This window comes from Chroicocephalus ridibundus, chromosome 2 (genome assembly GCF_963924245.1).
Source record: "Chroicocephalus ridibundus chromosome 2, bChrRid1.1, whole genome shotgun sequence".
Taxonomy (NCBI): domain Eukaryota; kingdom Metazoa; phylum Chordata; class Aves; order Charadriiformes; family Laridae; genus Chroicocephalus; species Chroicocephalus ridibundus.
Genome location: NC_086285.1, coordinates 46,683,509 through 46,698,448, shown reverse-complemented (window position 1 = coordinate 46,698,448; position 14,940 = coordinate 46,683,509). Strand labels below are relative to the sequence as shown.

Sequence of the window (14,940 nt, the reverse complement as noted above, 5' to 3'; positions counted from 1 at the left end):
TTAGCACATTGCCTCGCAGCGCGCCGGTCGAGAGCTTTCTCCTGCGCTCACGCATGACCAGCCCGCCACCCTTCCCTCGGCACGGACGCGGCCTGCGCACCCGCCCTCCTCTCCGCCACCCGGGTCCCTCCCTCGCGGCGGCTGCAACCCAAACCGCTGCCTTGCCCGCCTCAGGAGCACCGAGACTGTCCTTAGCCCCCCAACTCCCCGAGCTCGGGGAGGAACGGCAGCTCCCGGACCGCAGCGAGCGGCGCAGCACCGCCTGCCCTCACCCACCGCCCACCCGCCACTGCGCATGCGCGTACAAACGCCCGTCCGCCGCCTCCACGCGCGTCCCCCCCCCCCCCGCGGAGCGCGTGCGTACCGGCGGCGCCCTGCGCATGCGCACCCCCGCCCGGCGTCAGGCGCGCCCCGCCTCCGCGCATGCGCAGTGACGGCGCGGGGCGGGGGGGGGGAAGCCGGTTTCCGGGCGCCGGCGGGGCCGCCCTTCCCTTTCTGCTCGCGGGCGGCCATCATGGTACGTGCGGGCTGCGGGGTCTCCCCGCCACGGCGGTCTCCCCCCGCCTCCGGCCCGGCTCTGGCGGTGGGGGGGGGAGCCGGGAGGCAGGGAGGGGGCGGCGGGGGCGGGCGTGGGGGGGAAAGGCCGCGGCCGCCTCAGGCGCGCTGGGCCTGGAGCGGGCCCCTCATGCGGCCTTTGGGCGGGCCCGGGTAGGGCCGGAGCCGGCGTGGCCGCTCCTGGCTCTTTGCGGCCCGCGGGGCTCGGAGCTTCTTCCTGACGTGTGACCGCGGCCTTCACGCGGGGACGGGGAAAAGTAGTTGTGGGCCTCCCCGTGGGCCCGGCCTCCCCGTGGGCCCGGCCTCCCCCTTGGCCCTTTGCTCAAGCCGCGGGGATTCCGTGCAGTCGGTAAGCTTGGTAACCCGCTTCAAAGGCATCGAGAGCCTTGAAGCTAGCAACGGCCTCGGGTGTATTTTCGCCTAATTCCTGTCGACTCTGTCCGCTCCCAGGTGTTCAAGCGCTTCGTCGAGATTGGCAGAGTTGCCTTCATTTCTTTCGGGCCGCATGCTGGCAAGCTGGTGGCCATCGTGGATGTTATCGACCAAAACAGGGTAAGCGAAGAGCGCTGTGCTCTTTGTTTTCATTCCGTCTTTGTAGAAGCTTGTACGCTAAGTGTGTAGATTTTAAAGGAGACTTACTGTGAAAAGATTTTTCAATGAAATAAGCGATTGACAAAAATGATATTTAACAGCTGTTGTGTTTGAACCTTGCAGTAGCAAGCTTTTTTCACTGACAAGTGATATGTTCCCCTCTCTGCTGTGTTTCCTAGGAGTAGAAGTGGACAAGTGATGTCCGTTGGAGTCTAAAAGTTATGAATGGAATGGCATTAATGTATGTTTTAAGAAAATCTTTGGGCTAGGGGACTCTTTTTCCCTTAATTTTCCTGAAAAAGTTAGGAAAAAGTGATAAAGTATGTCATCTTAGTTTGGTGTGCCTTTTTTAAAGTTCGGTTTGTTGTGTTTGGTTTTTTTTTTTTTTTCCCCAAAGACAAAGATGGGACTTTAAAATTCTTTCTGTAAAGCATGTGTTGCGTATGCAAGACTTGAAATACTGGGTTTTGTCTGCATAACATTTATTTCAGTTTTGGACCATTGTTGTCAAGATACTGTTCATACCTTATTAGGAAGCTGCTGTCTAAATCAAGTATGATGGGAAAACTGCTACAAAACCTCCATGTTTGTTTTCCTTTTTCAGGCACTAGTTGATGGCCCCTGCAGTGGTGTCAGAAGGCAGGCTATGCCGTTCAAGTGCATGCAGCTGACTGACTTTGTTCTCAAGTTCCCACACAGGTGAGTTGCTTGCATTTTTTTTGACCTGTGTAAAAAAAACACGTGCTGTCACTTGATGCCTGAATTATGTGATCTGATGCTTACTAAATCTAGAAAGTTCATACAACATTAAATCAATGGATTAACATGTGTGCCCAACAAAAGTTTGGCAGGCTGCATTATCACAGTTAAATACATACAAGTTTTCGTTACCAGTATTGGCTGACGGCTGCTCTTCAGGAGCAAAGGAAATAGCAGACTGTCTCAGACAGCTTGCAGGTAGTTGTGGAGTGGATGGTGTGGGGGAAACAGTTGCAGTTAATACTGTGCAGTTTTGCTTTTGTTATTGCTTAGGTCGCCTTCAGACAGATGCTTACAGAACTACACTGGAATTGCGGGAGAACTCAGTCTGTTCTCTTTGGCTTAGTTACTATATGAGTTTCTGTAATTTAGAAACAAAAATAGCTGACTTTCTGATTCTGAAGCAGTGTTAGGAATAGTGCTTGGGTATGCCTCTTGGGAGTCACTCCGTTCTGTCCTACCAAAGCATTTGCACAACAAAGTGTTAATTAGGCCATAGTGATGTATGTGGCGTTGACTTAAGTAAGTTCTGAAGTAATGTAGATCTTTCCTTTTATGAAACGTGGTGGGCCAGCATCAGAGAGAACCATTTTTTATAAAGACTGTGGATATAATTTTGTGACTGTTCTAATGCAGTGCTCGTCAGAAGTGTGTGCGACTTGCCTGGGAGAAGGAAAATATAAATGAAAAATGGGCAGCCACAAGATGGGCAAAGAAGATTGAAGCCCGAGAAAAGGTAACAGTTTTTCAGTGGATGAGTAACACACATTGTACTGCTTCTGCTTATTAAAATTAGGTGCAATCTAATAAGCTATGTATTTTCAATTGTGGGCTAAGATAAAAATAGGCAAGGCATGGATTAAAAGTTCCTACCTATCAGCTTCAACTTCTTTTATTTTAACATTAAAGATGGCTTTGTTCAGTCATTTTTATAACCACCTGCACCAACACTTCCTGGCAAAGGCCTTAAATAGTGAACTAGTTCCAGATGTGCAGCTAAGCCCAATTTGGAGATGATCAGAGTTACTTGCAGAATGCTTTGAAACGCTGACTTTTACTACTTGCATATGTATGTATCAGAGCTTCATGACTGATTCTTTTCAAACAGAAAGCCAAAATGACTGACTTCGACCGCTACAAGGTTATGAAAGCAAAGAAAATGGTAAGTGTTTGAGTGTCGCTTCTTTTGGGGGTTAGTGCTTGTACCTTTCACTTTAGAGTCACATACAGATGTTAGTAGTTTATAGCTGGCTTGGGTTATGGAGCGACAATGTATGTGAATGTCTTGAATTTTTCATGCTTCTTTGGCCACTGCTTTCTTTTCAGTAGTTGATCAAACTTGAACCTACATGCTCTGTGTGTCAGTCCTCCAAGTTATAGCTGAGGAAGGAACTCCCTGCTGATGAAATCAGATATTCTTGACGTGTCGCTGTTAGTATTTCATTCTGTAATGAAAGTCATTACACATGAAATACTGGAGTGACCAAGTTGCCAGCCAGAACGATCTTCTCCACTTGGTAGATCAGAACAGTTTTAGGTAGAATTTGGCATTTTAAATGTAATATGTGGTAAATCTTTTGACTATATAATATAAATGTAATGGGTTAGCAAAGGGTGATTATCAAAAGGGACAGAATCTGAAAGCTTAGAATTGAAATTAATAACATTTCATAAATATTCATACTATTTATGAAATATTTCAGGATATTTAGGAGCTGTTGCTGTTTTCATTCTGATGAATAGTAAACATTTTCCTCTTTTACAGAGAAACAGGATCATCAAGCACGAAATGAAGAAGCTCCAGAGGCTGGCTTCTAAAAAAGGCAAGAAGCCAGAGAAACCAGAGAAGTCAGAGAAATCAGAGAAGCCAGAGAAGGCACAGAAGTCAGCGAAGGTGCAGAAGGCCCAGAAGGTGCAGAAATAAAATGAACTTCTAGTTATGTATGACTTTGTGTCCTTGTTCTGGTTCTTTAACAAATGGTTAAACATCTGATCTGAGTTGTAATCATAAGTTCACTCTGCTTCTGACAAAGAATTGTTGTCCGTGTCGTTTATTAATGTCCAAGTGTTGGGTTCTTGTGTTTCCCTGGAACACACCGATGTGTTTTTTGTCACGTTCTGTGAAGTTGACCGTACAGACTGCGCAGTACTCTATACACCGTTCCACTTGAAATATTTGCATACCCAGTTACTGCAATTAGGTAGGATCCTGACATTTTTAAAGCAGTCTGCTATTGAAATAGTTGGGAATGAACAAAATTATTTGCACGGTCTTGGGTGTGAAAGATTAGAAATAATCAATTACACTAACTTTATAAATTAAGGCATAAACTGAAAGTATGTGTTCTGGTTAGACTGTAAGTGTGTTGGTGTTTGAAAGACTGGCAAATTGCTGTTCAAGGGCTTTACATTAATCCATATTTTCCAAAAAAAGTGTCTAACAACCAGTTGTCCTGTATGCACAGTTACAAGATAGAAATTGGTGACTTGTGTTTAACATGCTCACTTTTCAGAATGTTTAAAGTTAAGAGTTTATATTGAAACCTGAGCCTAATGGCAGTTCCTTAAACTATGCAGCATATAATTCCTGCTTTTTAAACAAAACTATTAAGTAAAAGGGGACATGACCTAAAAATTATTGCTCGATCCATCTGAAACGCTGAAGTGCTTGATTTGGTGTTTGCACTATAAAATAATGTTTACATATCTCTGAGTGTCAGCATCCATGTTTTCCTGTTTTCTCCTGTGTAGTTTGTTGGCAGGGGATATATTTTCTTCATGTTGAATGAAGAAATTGCAGAAGTCTGAGATGTCTTATAATTGAAAAGGAAATTATTTTTACAGTCAAATATAAAGTGGAGGAGGGAGAATATATATTTTAAAAAACAAAGGTTGTAAGACCTTTAAATGTATTGTCATATACATTGATAAGCATGTGCTTTTACAAATCTGTGCTTTTAAGTAGTTACGTGGTTATTGTTGTTTATTTTAGCCAGAATTAGGCCTCTGTATGCTCAAACACTTTAAAAACTAAACAGTGTTGTTGAGCTATTTATACGCCTTTGGAAATTGAGTTCAAGCACATGGTTTATATGGATGGATATAACAACTAAGGGGAAAAAAATAATCAGAAATTATGCAAATTGGGATTAAAACCCCCATGTTCAAGCACCTGGAGATCTTGATTTTAAAGTGATTAAATCCACCTACTCTGCAACTCTTTAACTTGAAAGTGACTTGAAAGGTATATCAACCTGCAGGTCCTTTAAGGTGAAAGAGTTTTTCCTTAGGGTTCTTTGAGGCTTTTTATGGACTACTGTGAAGCTCAGTTATGTAAGACAGGAGAAAACTTGGTAAAAGTGCCTGTAGAGGAAATAGATGTGCCTTCAATCGTAATGAGCTCCCAGATGCTTTTTCTACATTTGCTCGTTTGTAAAGGTACTTGCTTCTAGGGAATAACTTTGGCTATGACTGCAGCAACTTGTCCAGTGTTTTCATTCCCACCGATACCGCTCAGCAGCTACGGAGGTATCTGAAATGTTTGGATGACAGAAGTGTGCTGTAACCTGCCAAGCTGCCTGGCAGCTGTTGGTTGCCTTAACCAGGAACCTTATAACGTGCTGAGAGGGAGGGAGGCAGGGCTGCCTGCCTGTGGGCTGCTTGTGTCACCGTGCCATCGAAAGGGATGTGCTGGCGGAGAGGGCCATTGGGGATTAAGACACTGAGAGGGTGAGAGAGGACGAGAGAGCGTTATGTGCCTTAGGAGAAAACTTGGGTTTATAACACTGTGTCTGCCATCAGCTGCTTCTGTGAAAATACCGTTTTTTTTAGAATTTGGAGGGAAGTAGAGGAGAGAAATAATGGAATATACTGGTCTTCGGTACCTGCGCTGTCTTTCTGGCAGTGTGTTCCGTGTGAGCAGCATCTGGTGCTCCTTTCTGCAACTCGTGAAACCTCTCCGAAACCTGCAGCTCTGTGTCATGTCCATAGTCCACCTTCCTTTCAATCCACGATCCTTGTGCTGTCTCTGCTGGTTTGTCCTGTTTCTGGGATACAGAAAAGTACAGTTTTGTTTCTGAAGGTTACCACACGATGGCAACGTTAGTTCTTTACAAGATTGTTCCTAAGGCTCACCCAAACCAGACATCCGTGCTGCCTCTCCGAGCAAGGAACAGCGCCAGACAAAGGGCATGGCACAAACGTTTAAGAACAATGGACATGCTTATCCAATTCTTTATTTTGCCTTTATTGTTGACTAAGATGCACTTTGCTGGACTAAGGATATAGTTCTTAAATTTACTTTGTGGAGCTGAGTGTGAAGAAATAGGATCTGCTCTTTAGAAAAAGCTTAAAGTCCCAGTGTTTTATTTTCTCGTTTCATGCAGAAGATGTAGGGGGCTGGCTGGGGGCGGAGAGGGGAATGCACCATGTCCATATCACTCCTCAGATCAGCAGATATCGCCGTAATTCCTAAATTGATAGCAATAGTAGGGACACCCGGACCTAATCTCTGTGCTGCAAAGTCTGGGAGACACAAGCAGTTACAGGAATAGGATTGGACCCCTTAGTATAATCTGTAGCTGAAAGGTGTAAAATCTGTTCCTGTGAACCAGCTGCAGTTCTGGCCCAAGTGATTTGCTGTTGATGTATATTTCTTTTTTTTTAAAAAAAAAAAAGAAAGAAGGCTAAATTTAAGTGCTCTTGGTTCTTGTCTAAACATGTGTGATCCTGTGTTTGGCATCTGAATGTGCTTCAATTTTTTTTTGAGATATAATAGACCTGGAAGAGGAATATCTGGATTTACTGATCTTCCTGGTTTTCAAATACCAGTACTCAAACTGTCCTTCAGTCGAGGTTTGCTTGGTGAGGACCATGACGTTTTCAAATCCTTTGGTCTTGTAGTTACCTGTGTGGTAATCGTAGACAATCCCGTCTGTTTTGAACTACTTCTGCGCCACTGATGCTGACCAGGGGCTTGGGGCAAGTCAGAGCTGTTTTACAGCTGGATTCCCTCCGTTTATTTTGTCTCCCTTCACTTGTAGTGCCTGTTAAATGTTTCCAGCCCTGCGCGTTTCTCTCCTTTCCCCCTACCCACCTTCATAACGTGTCTCTGAGAATTCCACGTGCCTTTCATCGAGATGAAAAGGTGCCAATTTCTATTCACAGCATTATTGGTATATGAGTAACTACAGTTCATGAGCAAGAAGTGGTAAGTGGAGCAAATTATGGGGATGGCTGGGGCTCTCCTCATTTCAGGTCTTCGGCTTTTGGTTCTTCCTTTGTATAATTTCTGTTGTTTTTTTTCTTTAAATTCAGAAATAGTTTTTAGTGTTGTTTTGAGCTTGAAGTCGGATATGCTGTTGTCGCAACTCATGTACTTTCGAGTTTGTACTGGGATTTCCTTCTCTGAAGCAGAAAGATCTGCTTTTATGTGGTTAAGCGCTGCATCCCTGGTTGTGCTGAAGTTCCTAAACCGGGCATTGGCCCTGTGGATACTGGTCCATACCCCCATCTGGTTTTCCCTGAACTCCTAACAGGCTTCATTCTTGGATGCTGTGCAACTTCCAGTTCATTGTGTCCTTGAGCGGGAATTTGGCCCAGCCTTCAGTTTGTGCCGCTGTGTCATACTCTTGTTTTAAATAAGCGAAGAGTGGGTCAGTTTCCCCTCGCCACACTTCCAGCGATCATAAACCACTCTGAGCGGTCTCCAGGTAAGTCTTCGCGGCAAACTCTCCCTCCTCCCCCAGAGGCTTTCAAACCACTATGTGCATCCCAATTAGAGAAGTCTTCCACCTGCAGTCAGCTCTTTGTGCTGATTACCGGCCTAGAAATTATGCCGTTGCCACCAGCGCAGAGCCACTTCCTCCTGCAGGAGATGCGTTGACCTAGTTGTTATTGCAGAGGAAGTGCGCTTTAACATTTCCCCAGTGGTTTCCTGGTACGAGGGTATTTTTCAGGATATTTTGTTCTGCAGCTGTTTGGGGACAGGGCTCCTTGCACACGGTGGGGACAGGCTCTGGCCACCTCATCGTGGCTCTCAGCAGAGCTGAGCTCCTCCCTCCCGTCCGCTTTTTGGTGCGCTTGCGGAGCGCGGGCGGTGTTTTGGGGCACTGTGCCGCTGATAAAGGTTTCTATGGCAGGATCTCCCCAGGAGGCTCTGCTTTGATGGAAATGGTAGGTGCTTTGAAAAAGTAACAGAGTTCACATTTAAATTGCATGAAAGAATGTTTTCTTTGAGATCAGCTGGAGCTTTACCTGAGGACACCCAGTGGGAGGGCACAACATCTGAATATTTTTCACAATAATAACTCAGCAGCCGAGACTTTTCAGAGCCACTCTTCGAACCTCCTATTTAGAAAAGCCATCAAACAAAAGAAGGGGCCATTGCTAGCTGTGTTGTTGCAGTCAGATGCTGTACAAAGGTGATCTGAAGAAAGGATGGGAAATAGGCTTGTGGGCTTTTTCCTTTCCTTCTTCCTTCTCTTCCTCCCTGGAGACCCTGGATAACTTTAAAGGGATTTTTTTTTTTTCATTTTTCTTTTTTTTTTCTGGTTGTTTATCTTTTATTTTTATTTCTACCGCTTGTCTCATTCGCATTGCACATGTGAGTCTTAGCTCATCCTGGAAGTCTCTGTGGATAATGGAAAAAAAATAAATCAGAGAGTTTACGGCATAATGAAGTAAATTAAGTCTGACTAGCTGAAAGTGGCATCATTTTTGCTCTGGTTGCTTAGAGCATTTTTCAAGGTCCAGGGGGAGGCTGTCAAGCTGCTGCTGTTGGCGATGCATGCAGGTCCCCATCCCAGATGTGAACGGGCTGCCCCAACTCCCAGCCACCTCAATGTGACCTTGGAAGCAAATACGTGCATGCAGTGGATATGCCCGACCTCTGCTGGTCGTGCCACGGTTCTGCTTGAGAGGCAGGCGTCAGGACATAAGGGATACAAACGGGGAGATGTGGGGATTGATGTGCTGCTCCAACCCATAGCTTCACAAGAAGTGGGGCACAGTCCCTGCCATGGCACAGCGGTGTGGTCTTCTGGATGCCTTTGCTCTCCCCGGTCCGCCCCGCTCACCACGTGGTTTTGGGTTTTGGATTGCTCTTCAGAAGGCAAAGGCGTGCATAAATGAGTCGACAGGTAGGAACAGCCGCTTGGTTGTGGCTGCACTGAGCTTTCTCATTGGCACTGAACTGCGCTAGAATCACAGAATGGTAGGGTTGGAAGGGACCTCTGGAGATCATCTAGTCCAGCCCCCCTGCCAGAGCAGGGTCACCTAGAGCAGGTTGCACAGGAACGTGTTCAAGCGGGTTTTGAAAGTCTCCAGAGATGGAGACTAGGTTTGCTGGCAGCCCCGTTGGGAGCATAAGCCATGCTCTGCTGGGTCCATCTAACCCTAGCCTGGGTCTCTGACACTGCTGATGGGAGACGCTGTGTAGGGAAAGAATACGAGTTTGGTCCCTCCCCTTGCAGTTCCCCAGCATCTACAATAGCAGGATTAGGGGTGCAAGATGATACACCTCTGCATGTTCCCCTTAGCGTCCCTCTTAGATCTACTTTCCATTAATTCTTTCAGTCTTTTGAGTCTGCTTACACTACCTCCCTCCACAGTTTCATGGTAACATACTCTAGAAATTCACTGCCGCTGTGTAGAAAACTGCTGTTTAGGGTTTTAAACCAGTCTCCTACTGTGAGGATGAACCAGCGTTTGAGACGGGAGCTACTATCCAGCCCCATCACGCCGCGTGGCAGGCATCCGTGCCAGCTATAAGCTCGGGGATGAAGGTGAGAAAATGTTACTTCACACAGGAGCCCATGGAAAGGAGGTGAGTTGCGACATGTCCTCATTCAGAGTGCCATGACTTGGTATTTGGAGGACCATCAGAGTCGCCATTAAATGTCAAAGTGGGCAATTGTGTCATAGGACAGTTATTCCACTGGGAGACTTAAAAGCATCCACACACTGCACGGTGCCAAACGCTCTCCAGCATCCTATAGCAAGTTTGAGATTGTGAGCAGCAGAAAAGTCCCAATGCCGTGCCGCAGGATGAGAGCGCCCAGGGCCACAGGCACTGCCGACAGCCCTGGGTCACTGTGCACGCAGGAGATTTGGTGTCCTTATGGTCCTTGGAACGGGACCTACAGCCTGGAGCAGGGTAGCCCCTGACAATCTGGCCTTTCTTTCTGACCATCTGGGGCTTGCTTCTACTCGAAGCCTACGAGGAGCTTGACTCCAGGGCTATTGTTTTGTATCATTAAGAGATGATAGAAAGCAATTCCTGGGGGTGCGGACAGGATGAATGCTCCAAGCCTTCAGGATTCCCCCTCTCCTCTCCTACGCTGCTCCACAGGGGTGCGACAGAGGTTCCCAGCCCACTCCTTCTCCTGTCTGAAAGTTCCCAGAACTTAATTCCTCTGATTATGAGAAACTTTTTAATTGTCAACCTAAATTTATTCATGACCAATTTATAAGCAGGAGGCTCCACTTCTCGCTTCTGTCAGGAAAGATTCATGAGCCCATATGTTTGGTCAGGCCCTATTTTCAGCAGCCACAATTCAAAGCTTTCGGATTAAATACTGCCTGATTGCTCCATGTGTTAATGCATACATTTTCTTCTGTTCTACCATCAGAGTGACAGAGGACTTTCCCTAATGCAAAGGTATATAAACAGCCAATACAGTGTCTTTGTGGACCCAACTCAAGCATATGCCAATAACTACTTCCAGGAAAAGAAACAGATTGCTTCTGTCTTGTTTTCTCTCTCTTTTTTTTGCGGGGAAAATGTTCTGTGCGTTAGCTTGTGTTAATTTTTGCCTTGTTTCTATCCGATCCCGCAGGTTAGAGCTGGAGGTTTGCTGAGATGCTCAGAGGGAAACAAAGTCGTATTTTAGTTTGATGCCCCCCGAGCTTGGGACACCGGCGCATCCGCAGTGAATCCAGGAGGGCAGGCTCTGTTCCCATGCAGAGGTAGGAAGCGAGTTTTCTCTCTGTGGAAAGGTCTCGGAGAGAGCCGCAGTGACGCTCTGCAGCACCCGTGCAAACCACACCAGTTGCGTTCTGACGTCAATCGCAGGCAGCCCTGCTCCGTCCTCCAGCCCGGCACCATCCGCGCTCCCTTTCCGGCTTCCTAAAAGTCATCCGTCTGCAGTTTGAAGCCATGCACGGAGCTGTGGATGGTGCAGGAAAACCTGCGTTGGCCCCGTCCCTGCCTGGGAGGCGCGAGAGCAGGCGGGGAGGAGCTGGGCTGTTCCCCGCGGAGCCCCACCGCGTCTCCTCGCCTCTCCCAAGGCACCCCCCGAGTAAGATGAGCTTGGACAACTCCCGCTCAAGAAGCCAAGGGAATGAGCCGAGCAGCTCTCTGAACCACCAGTGCTAATTCTTAGCCCCCTCTCAGCCCAAATAATTTGAGCAGCAATTTTGCAACTGTGCAGGATTTATTTTTTTGGTTGTGATGCTACGCAGTTTCCAGTGGCGTTTTCCCAGGCTTGTCTGTAGCTTTTCCTTCTGTGAATGCGGTAGCACGGGTGGATGCCTAAACGAAGTCTTTGTCAGGAAGGAGCGAGGAGCGAAGAGTGTAAGGATTGCCAGCTAACGTGGTTTCATGGTCAGAGAAACTTGTTACCTTCCCGAGGAGACGGCGGCATCTGTGCTGGCAGGGGACATTTGGGTGTCTCCAAGGCAACGGGTGCAGCACCATATGCCATTTTGGTTTCGCAAATGGTATCATTTAGGGGGACTGCTTTACATATTAGATGAGAAACTGTCTCAACAACAGACCTCGAAATGAGACATCGGTGCTAAAGCTTTTTTACACTGGGGGGTGGAATTGTTCTGCATCCAACATCCACTATTTTAAAACAACGATCAAGTTAAGGATACACAGATGCACGCACGCATTTATTTGCTAGTAAAGTTTGCAGATGGTGCAGGATTAGGGGGATAGTAAATAATAAAGAGACATCTGAATCCCTCGGTTTACGTGGTCATGGTCCAAGAAAATGGTGTTTCTGATTCATCCGAGTGCTGGGCTTTGTATCTAGAAGGCAGAAAGAGTGGAAGAAAAATTAAGGCTTGTATGGAGAGAGGTTGGGGTCTCCGCCTCAAGAAGGATGGACTCTGAAGAGGACAGAGGTGTCTAGGATGAGATATGGGTAGAAACTCAGTGTTCAAGTTCAGGGTGCTATGGCAGCTGCTGGGACCGAGGGAACCCAGGGGGACGGGTGTCCTATGGGGCACCTGTGTCGCACCGCCCCGGCGGGTTTGGCTTCTCCCGTGGGCTTGGGTTGTCACAACATAGGCGGGTTCTCAGCGACTGTCTGCTCTCACATGAGACTGAAGTTCAGTCATTTCCAAAAGTTGGTGGAGGACAGAGGCCGACAGACCATTGGTGATGCGGAGCAATCACGAAAGCTGCCTTTTCTTGGTGGAGCAGGCTAGGAAACGGTTGCTTCTCTAATAACACAGTAAATGTCTTGGACATGGGTGGTAAGAACTATTTCTGGCTGAAGATGGGAGAGCTTTAAAAATAGCCCCGAGAAGTTAAAAAATGAAAAGAAAACCCTAACTCATTTGAATCATCGCAGTTCATGTCCTGCAAAAACAATGCTGTGGTCTGACAAGCGGTCCAGAGTTTCTAGCACTTACGTAAAATGTAAGCCGGAGGAATGAGTAATCACCTGTGAAGGACTTAATAACTCTTTGTCCCTTCCTCCGTATACTTGCATTTGAGTCACGATAGCAAGGAGGATACAATAGGTATTTGTGGGAGGCATAAAGCCCGTGTGCTCAGGGAACGTGTGGTTCCTCTGCAGATGTTACTGTTTTCTCTGGCATCTTAAACACTGCTTATAAAGGATTTGTCTCCTTTCAGGATTTGACCCCCTGCCTTTTGTCTCGAGTCAGAAAAACGATGACAAAAGCAGCCCGGGCAGCATTAATTTACTCTAGTTATCATCGGATTGGGGGTGTGCAGCTTCTTCAGTGTGTTTATGGAAATTCAGTGTGTTCCAAAAGTGGCCTGGGTGGGCTTATTTCCATGTGTGGACATATTCCATACGTAAACAATGAAGAAAACCTGAGATGCAAGAGTCTGTTCCCACACACACAACGCAATGAAAGAAATCACCCATATCCAGCATTTTCTTTATGTTAGGAACTCGGGGCTTGTCTCCTTTAGGGACACTGGCTGGGGAAGAGGGGCACAGGTATGTGTCTACGCTCCGAAACCAGATGCAAAGCTCAATTTTGCAGCTTATCTGCTTCTCAGCATCTTCTGGGTCCCAGTGCCAGACCCAGACCCACAGCGCTGAGCGGGAGCCCAGCTCTCTCCCCATCCAGCTCGATCCCTACAGCCTTAATTTCCCATCTTTTTCACAGCGGCTGCAAGGGAAGGCTGAAGTATCAGGGTCTCCTCTATAGCTGCTCGTTACTAAAGAGGCCCATTACCAACAGATATAAGAGATAGTGGGGGGGGGGGGAGGGAGAAGAGAAATTTGAAGGCTCTCTGAGCAGCTCATTTCTAATCAGTAGCTGATAGGCAGTAATTTATCTGGGTAGGGTTTGGGTCTCAGAAATCCATTCAAGCTTATAATTATCTTGGCATATGTGGAAAGTCATATTCATAGTCCCTCAAACCTATTAGAGCCTCACACTTTTCTAAAAAGGAGAATAAAACGCTTCGACTTTACTTTCTTAGAGGCGGAACAGCTTTCGGTTCCTTGTCAGCTCTTGCAATCTGTCCCCTCTCCGCTGCCCGTCTTTAGCTCCCAAGGGAGAAATGAATGCAGGTCCACTGGGACAGAAAGGGAAAGAAAAAAATATTTACAGGGAACAAAAAATAAATCGGCCTATTTCCATCCTTCCGCGACAGGTATTTCTTTGTGAGGACAAGCAGGGGAAAGGTGGGCTGGTCTAGGAAATGGAGGCAGGGTTATACCTGAAGCTTTTGCTGATGTCTACAGCGGTGGCATTTTGTGCTGTTGTGGATACACCAGCGCCTGTGGCCGCCTTTGCTCTCCATCGTTTCCTTGGGCTCTGCCCTGCTACCGCTTTTCCCTCAGGGAAAGGTCCCAGCTCTCCTGTTTCACTTGCTCCTGGCTAAGCTGGATCTGCGTGGTGATACCAGCAAATGGAGAAATATCTCTACGGTCTCGAGTGAGCCTCGGGGCAGCCCCTTGCTGCCGCCCCGTGCCTTGCAGCTCTTCTTCTTGCCTAAGTGCAGGTGAGAGGGAGCAGGCTCGGGACATCTTTGGTATTGGAAATCATAGGTCATCTGGCCTGAGACCCTAAGACGAGACCTGGCTGTTTTGGAGGCTTGTATTTTGCCTGTAAGCTGGGGGCAGTCCCACCTCCCTGCTCCCCTCTGTCTCCCTGTGCTGCCTATGCCGCATGGGAGTTTCTTGGAGCGGGGACCATCCCTCGTCCTGCAGAGGTGGCATGGGTCCAACTGAAGGACCAGCCCCAGCTAAAATTGGGGAAACCTTAGGGAAATCTGCGTGTGGGCGAGCGAGCTCCATTTCGAGCTGTAGGCACGGCTGTGAGAATGTGACAGAGATGGCCAGGGGACAGAAAAGAAAAAAGAAAGAGAGGAAAAGCAGTTTCCACTCTTCAGGTAGTCACTGATTTTCCAGAATGAAGTAGCAGGGATGCTACCGATGGGGGCCAGGGCTACGCCGACGGGCTCGGGTCTGCCCAGCTGGCGTACACGCAGGCATGGCCCTGTGGATGCAGGGGGACATCCTGAGCATCCTCTGTAAAAGGGTTCACAATGCACTTCATTCCCCGGTCTTGCTGCCTTTTTAATCTGATTTTTGCACCGTGAACATCATTAAAAAACTTCTCCGGGGAAGGCGGGGCGGGGGGAAGGGGGTAAAATTGAAATTTCCAAACGCCGAGATCGGAGAGTTTGTTTCGAGGCTCGATGGATTTATCGTGACGGTTTGGCCACTGATCCCTTAAGTCTGCCTCCCACAGCAGCCGTCCACGCCTGTTTCTGATGGCAAATTCCTCAAATGTCAGGCATGCATTTTAAATGGT

General features: G+C 47.3%; 1 protein-coding gene across 1 annotated transcript; it reads left to right on the top strand.

Moving 5' to 3' along the window:
• Window positions 1-417: 417 nt before the first annotated feature.
• On the top strand, window positions 418-3,852 carry RPL14 (ribosomal protein L14). The gene is made up of 6 exons (XM_063325278.1): window positions 418-517; window positions 1,006-1,107; window positions 1,751-1,845; window positions 2,542-2,641; window positions 3,014-3,067; window positions 3,671-3,852. Exons 1-6 carry the CDS (start codon window positions 515-517, stop codon window positions 3,827-3,829), a joined length of 513 nt encoding a protein of 170 aa, XP_063181348.1. The 5' UTR covers window positions 418-514; the 3' UTR covers window positions 3,830-3,852.
• Window positions 3,853-14,940: the final 11,088 nt, after the last annotated feature.

What these genes read in the sequence shown, in the direction of transcription:
- RPL14 (XM_063325278.1), top strand. An exon ending in ATGTTATCGACCAAAACAGG is followed by an intron (nt 1,108 to 1,750) that starts GTAAGCGAAGAG and finishes TTCCTTTTTCAG; the next exon opens with GCACTAGTTGATGGCCCCTG. An exon ending in AGATTGAAGCCCGAGAAAAG is followed by an intron (nt 2,642 to 3,013) that starts GTAACAGTTTTT and finishes CTTTTCAAACAG; the next exon opens with AAAGCCAAAATGACTGACTT.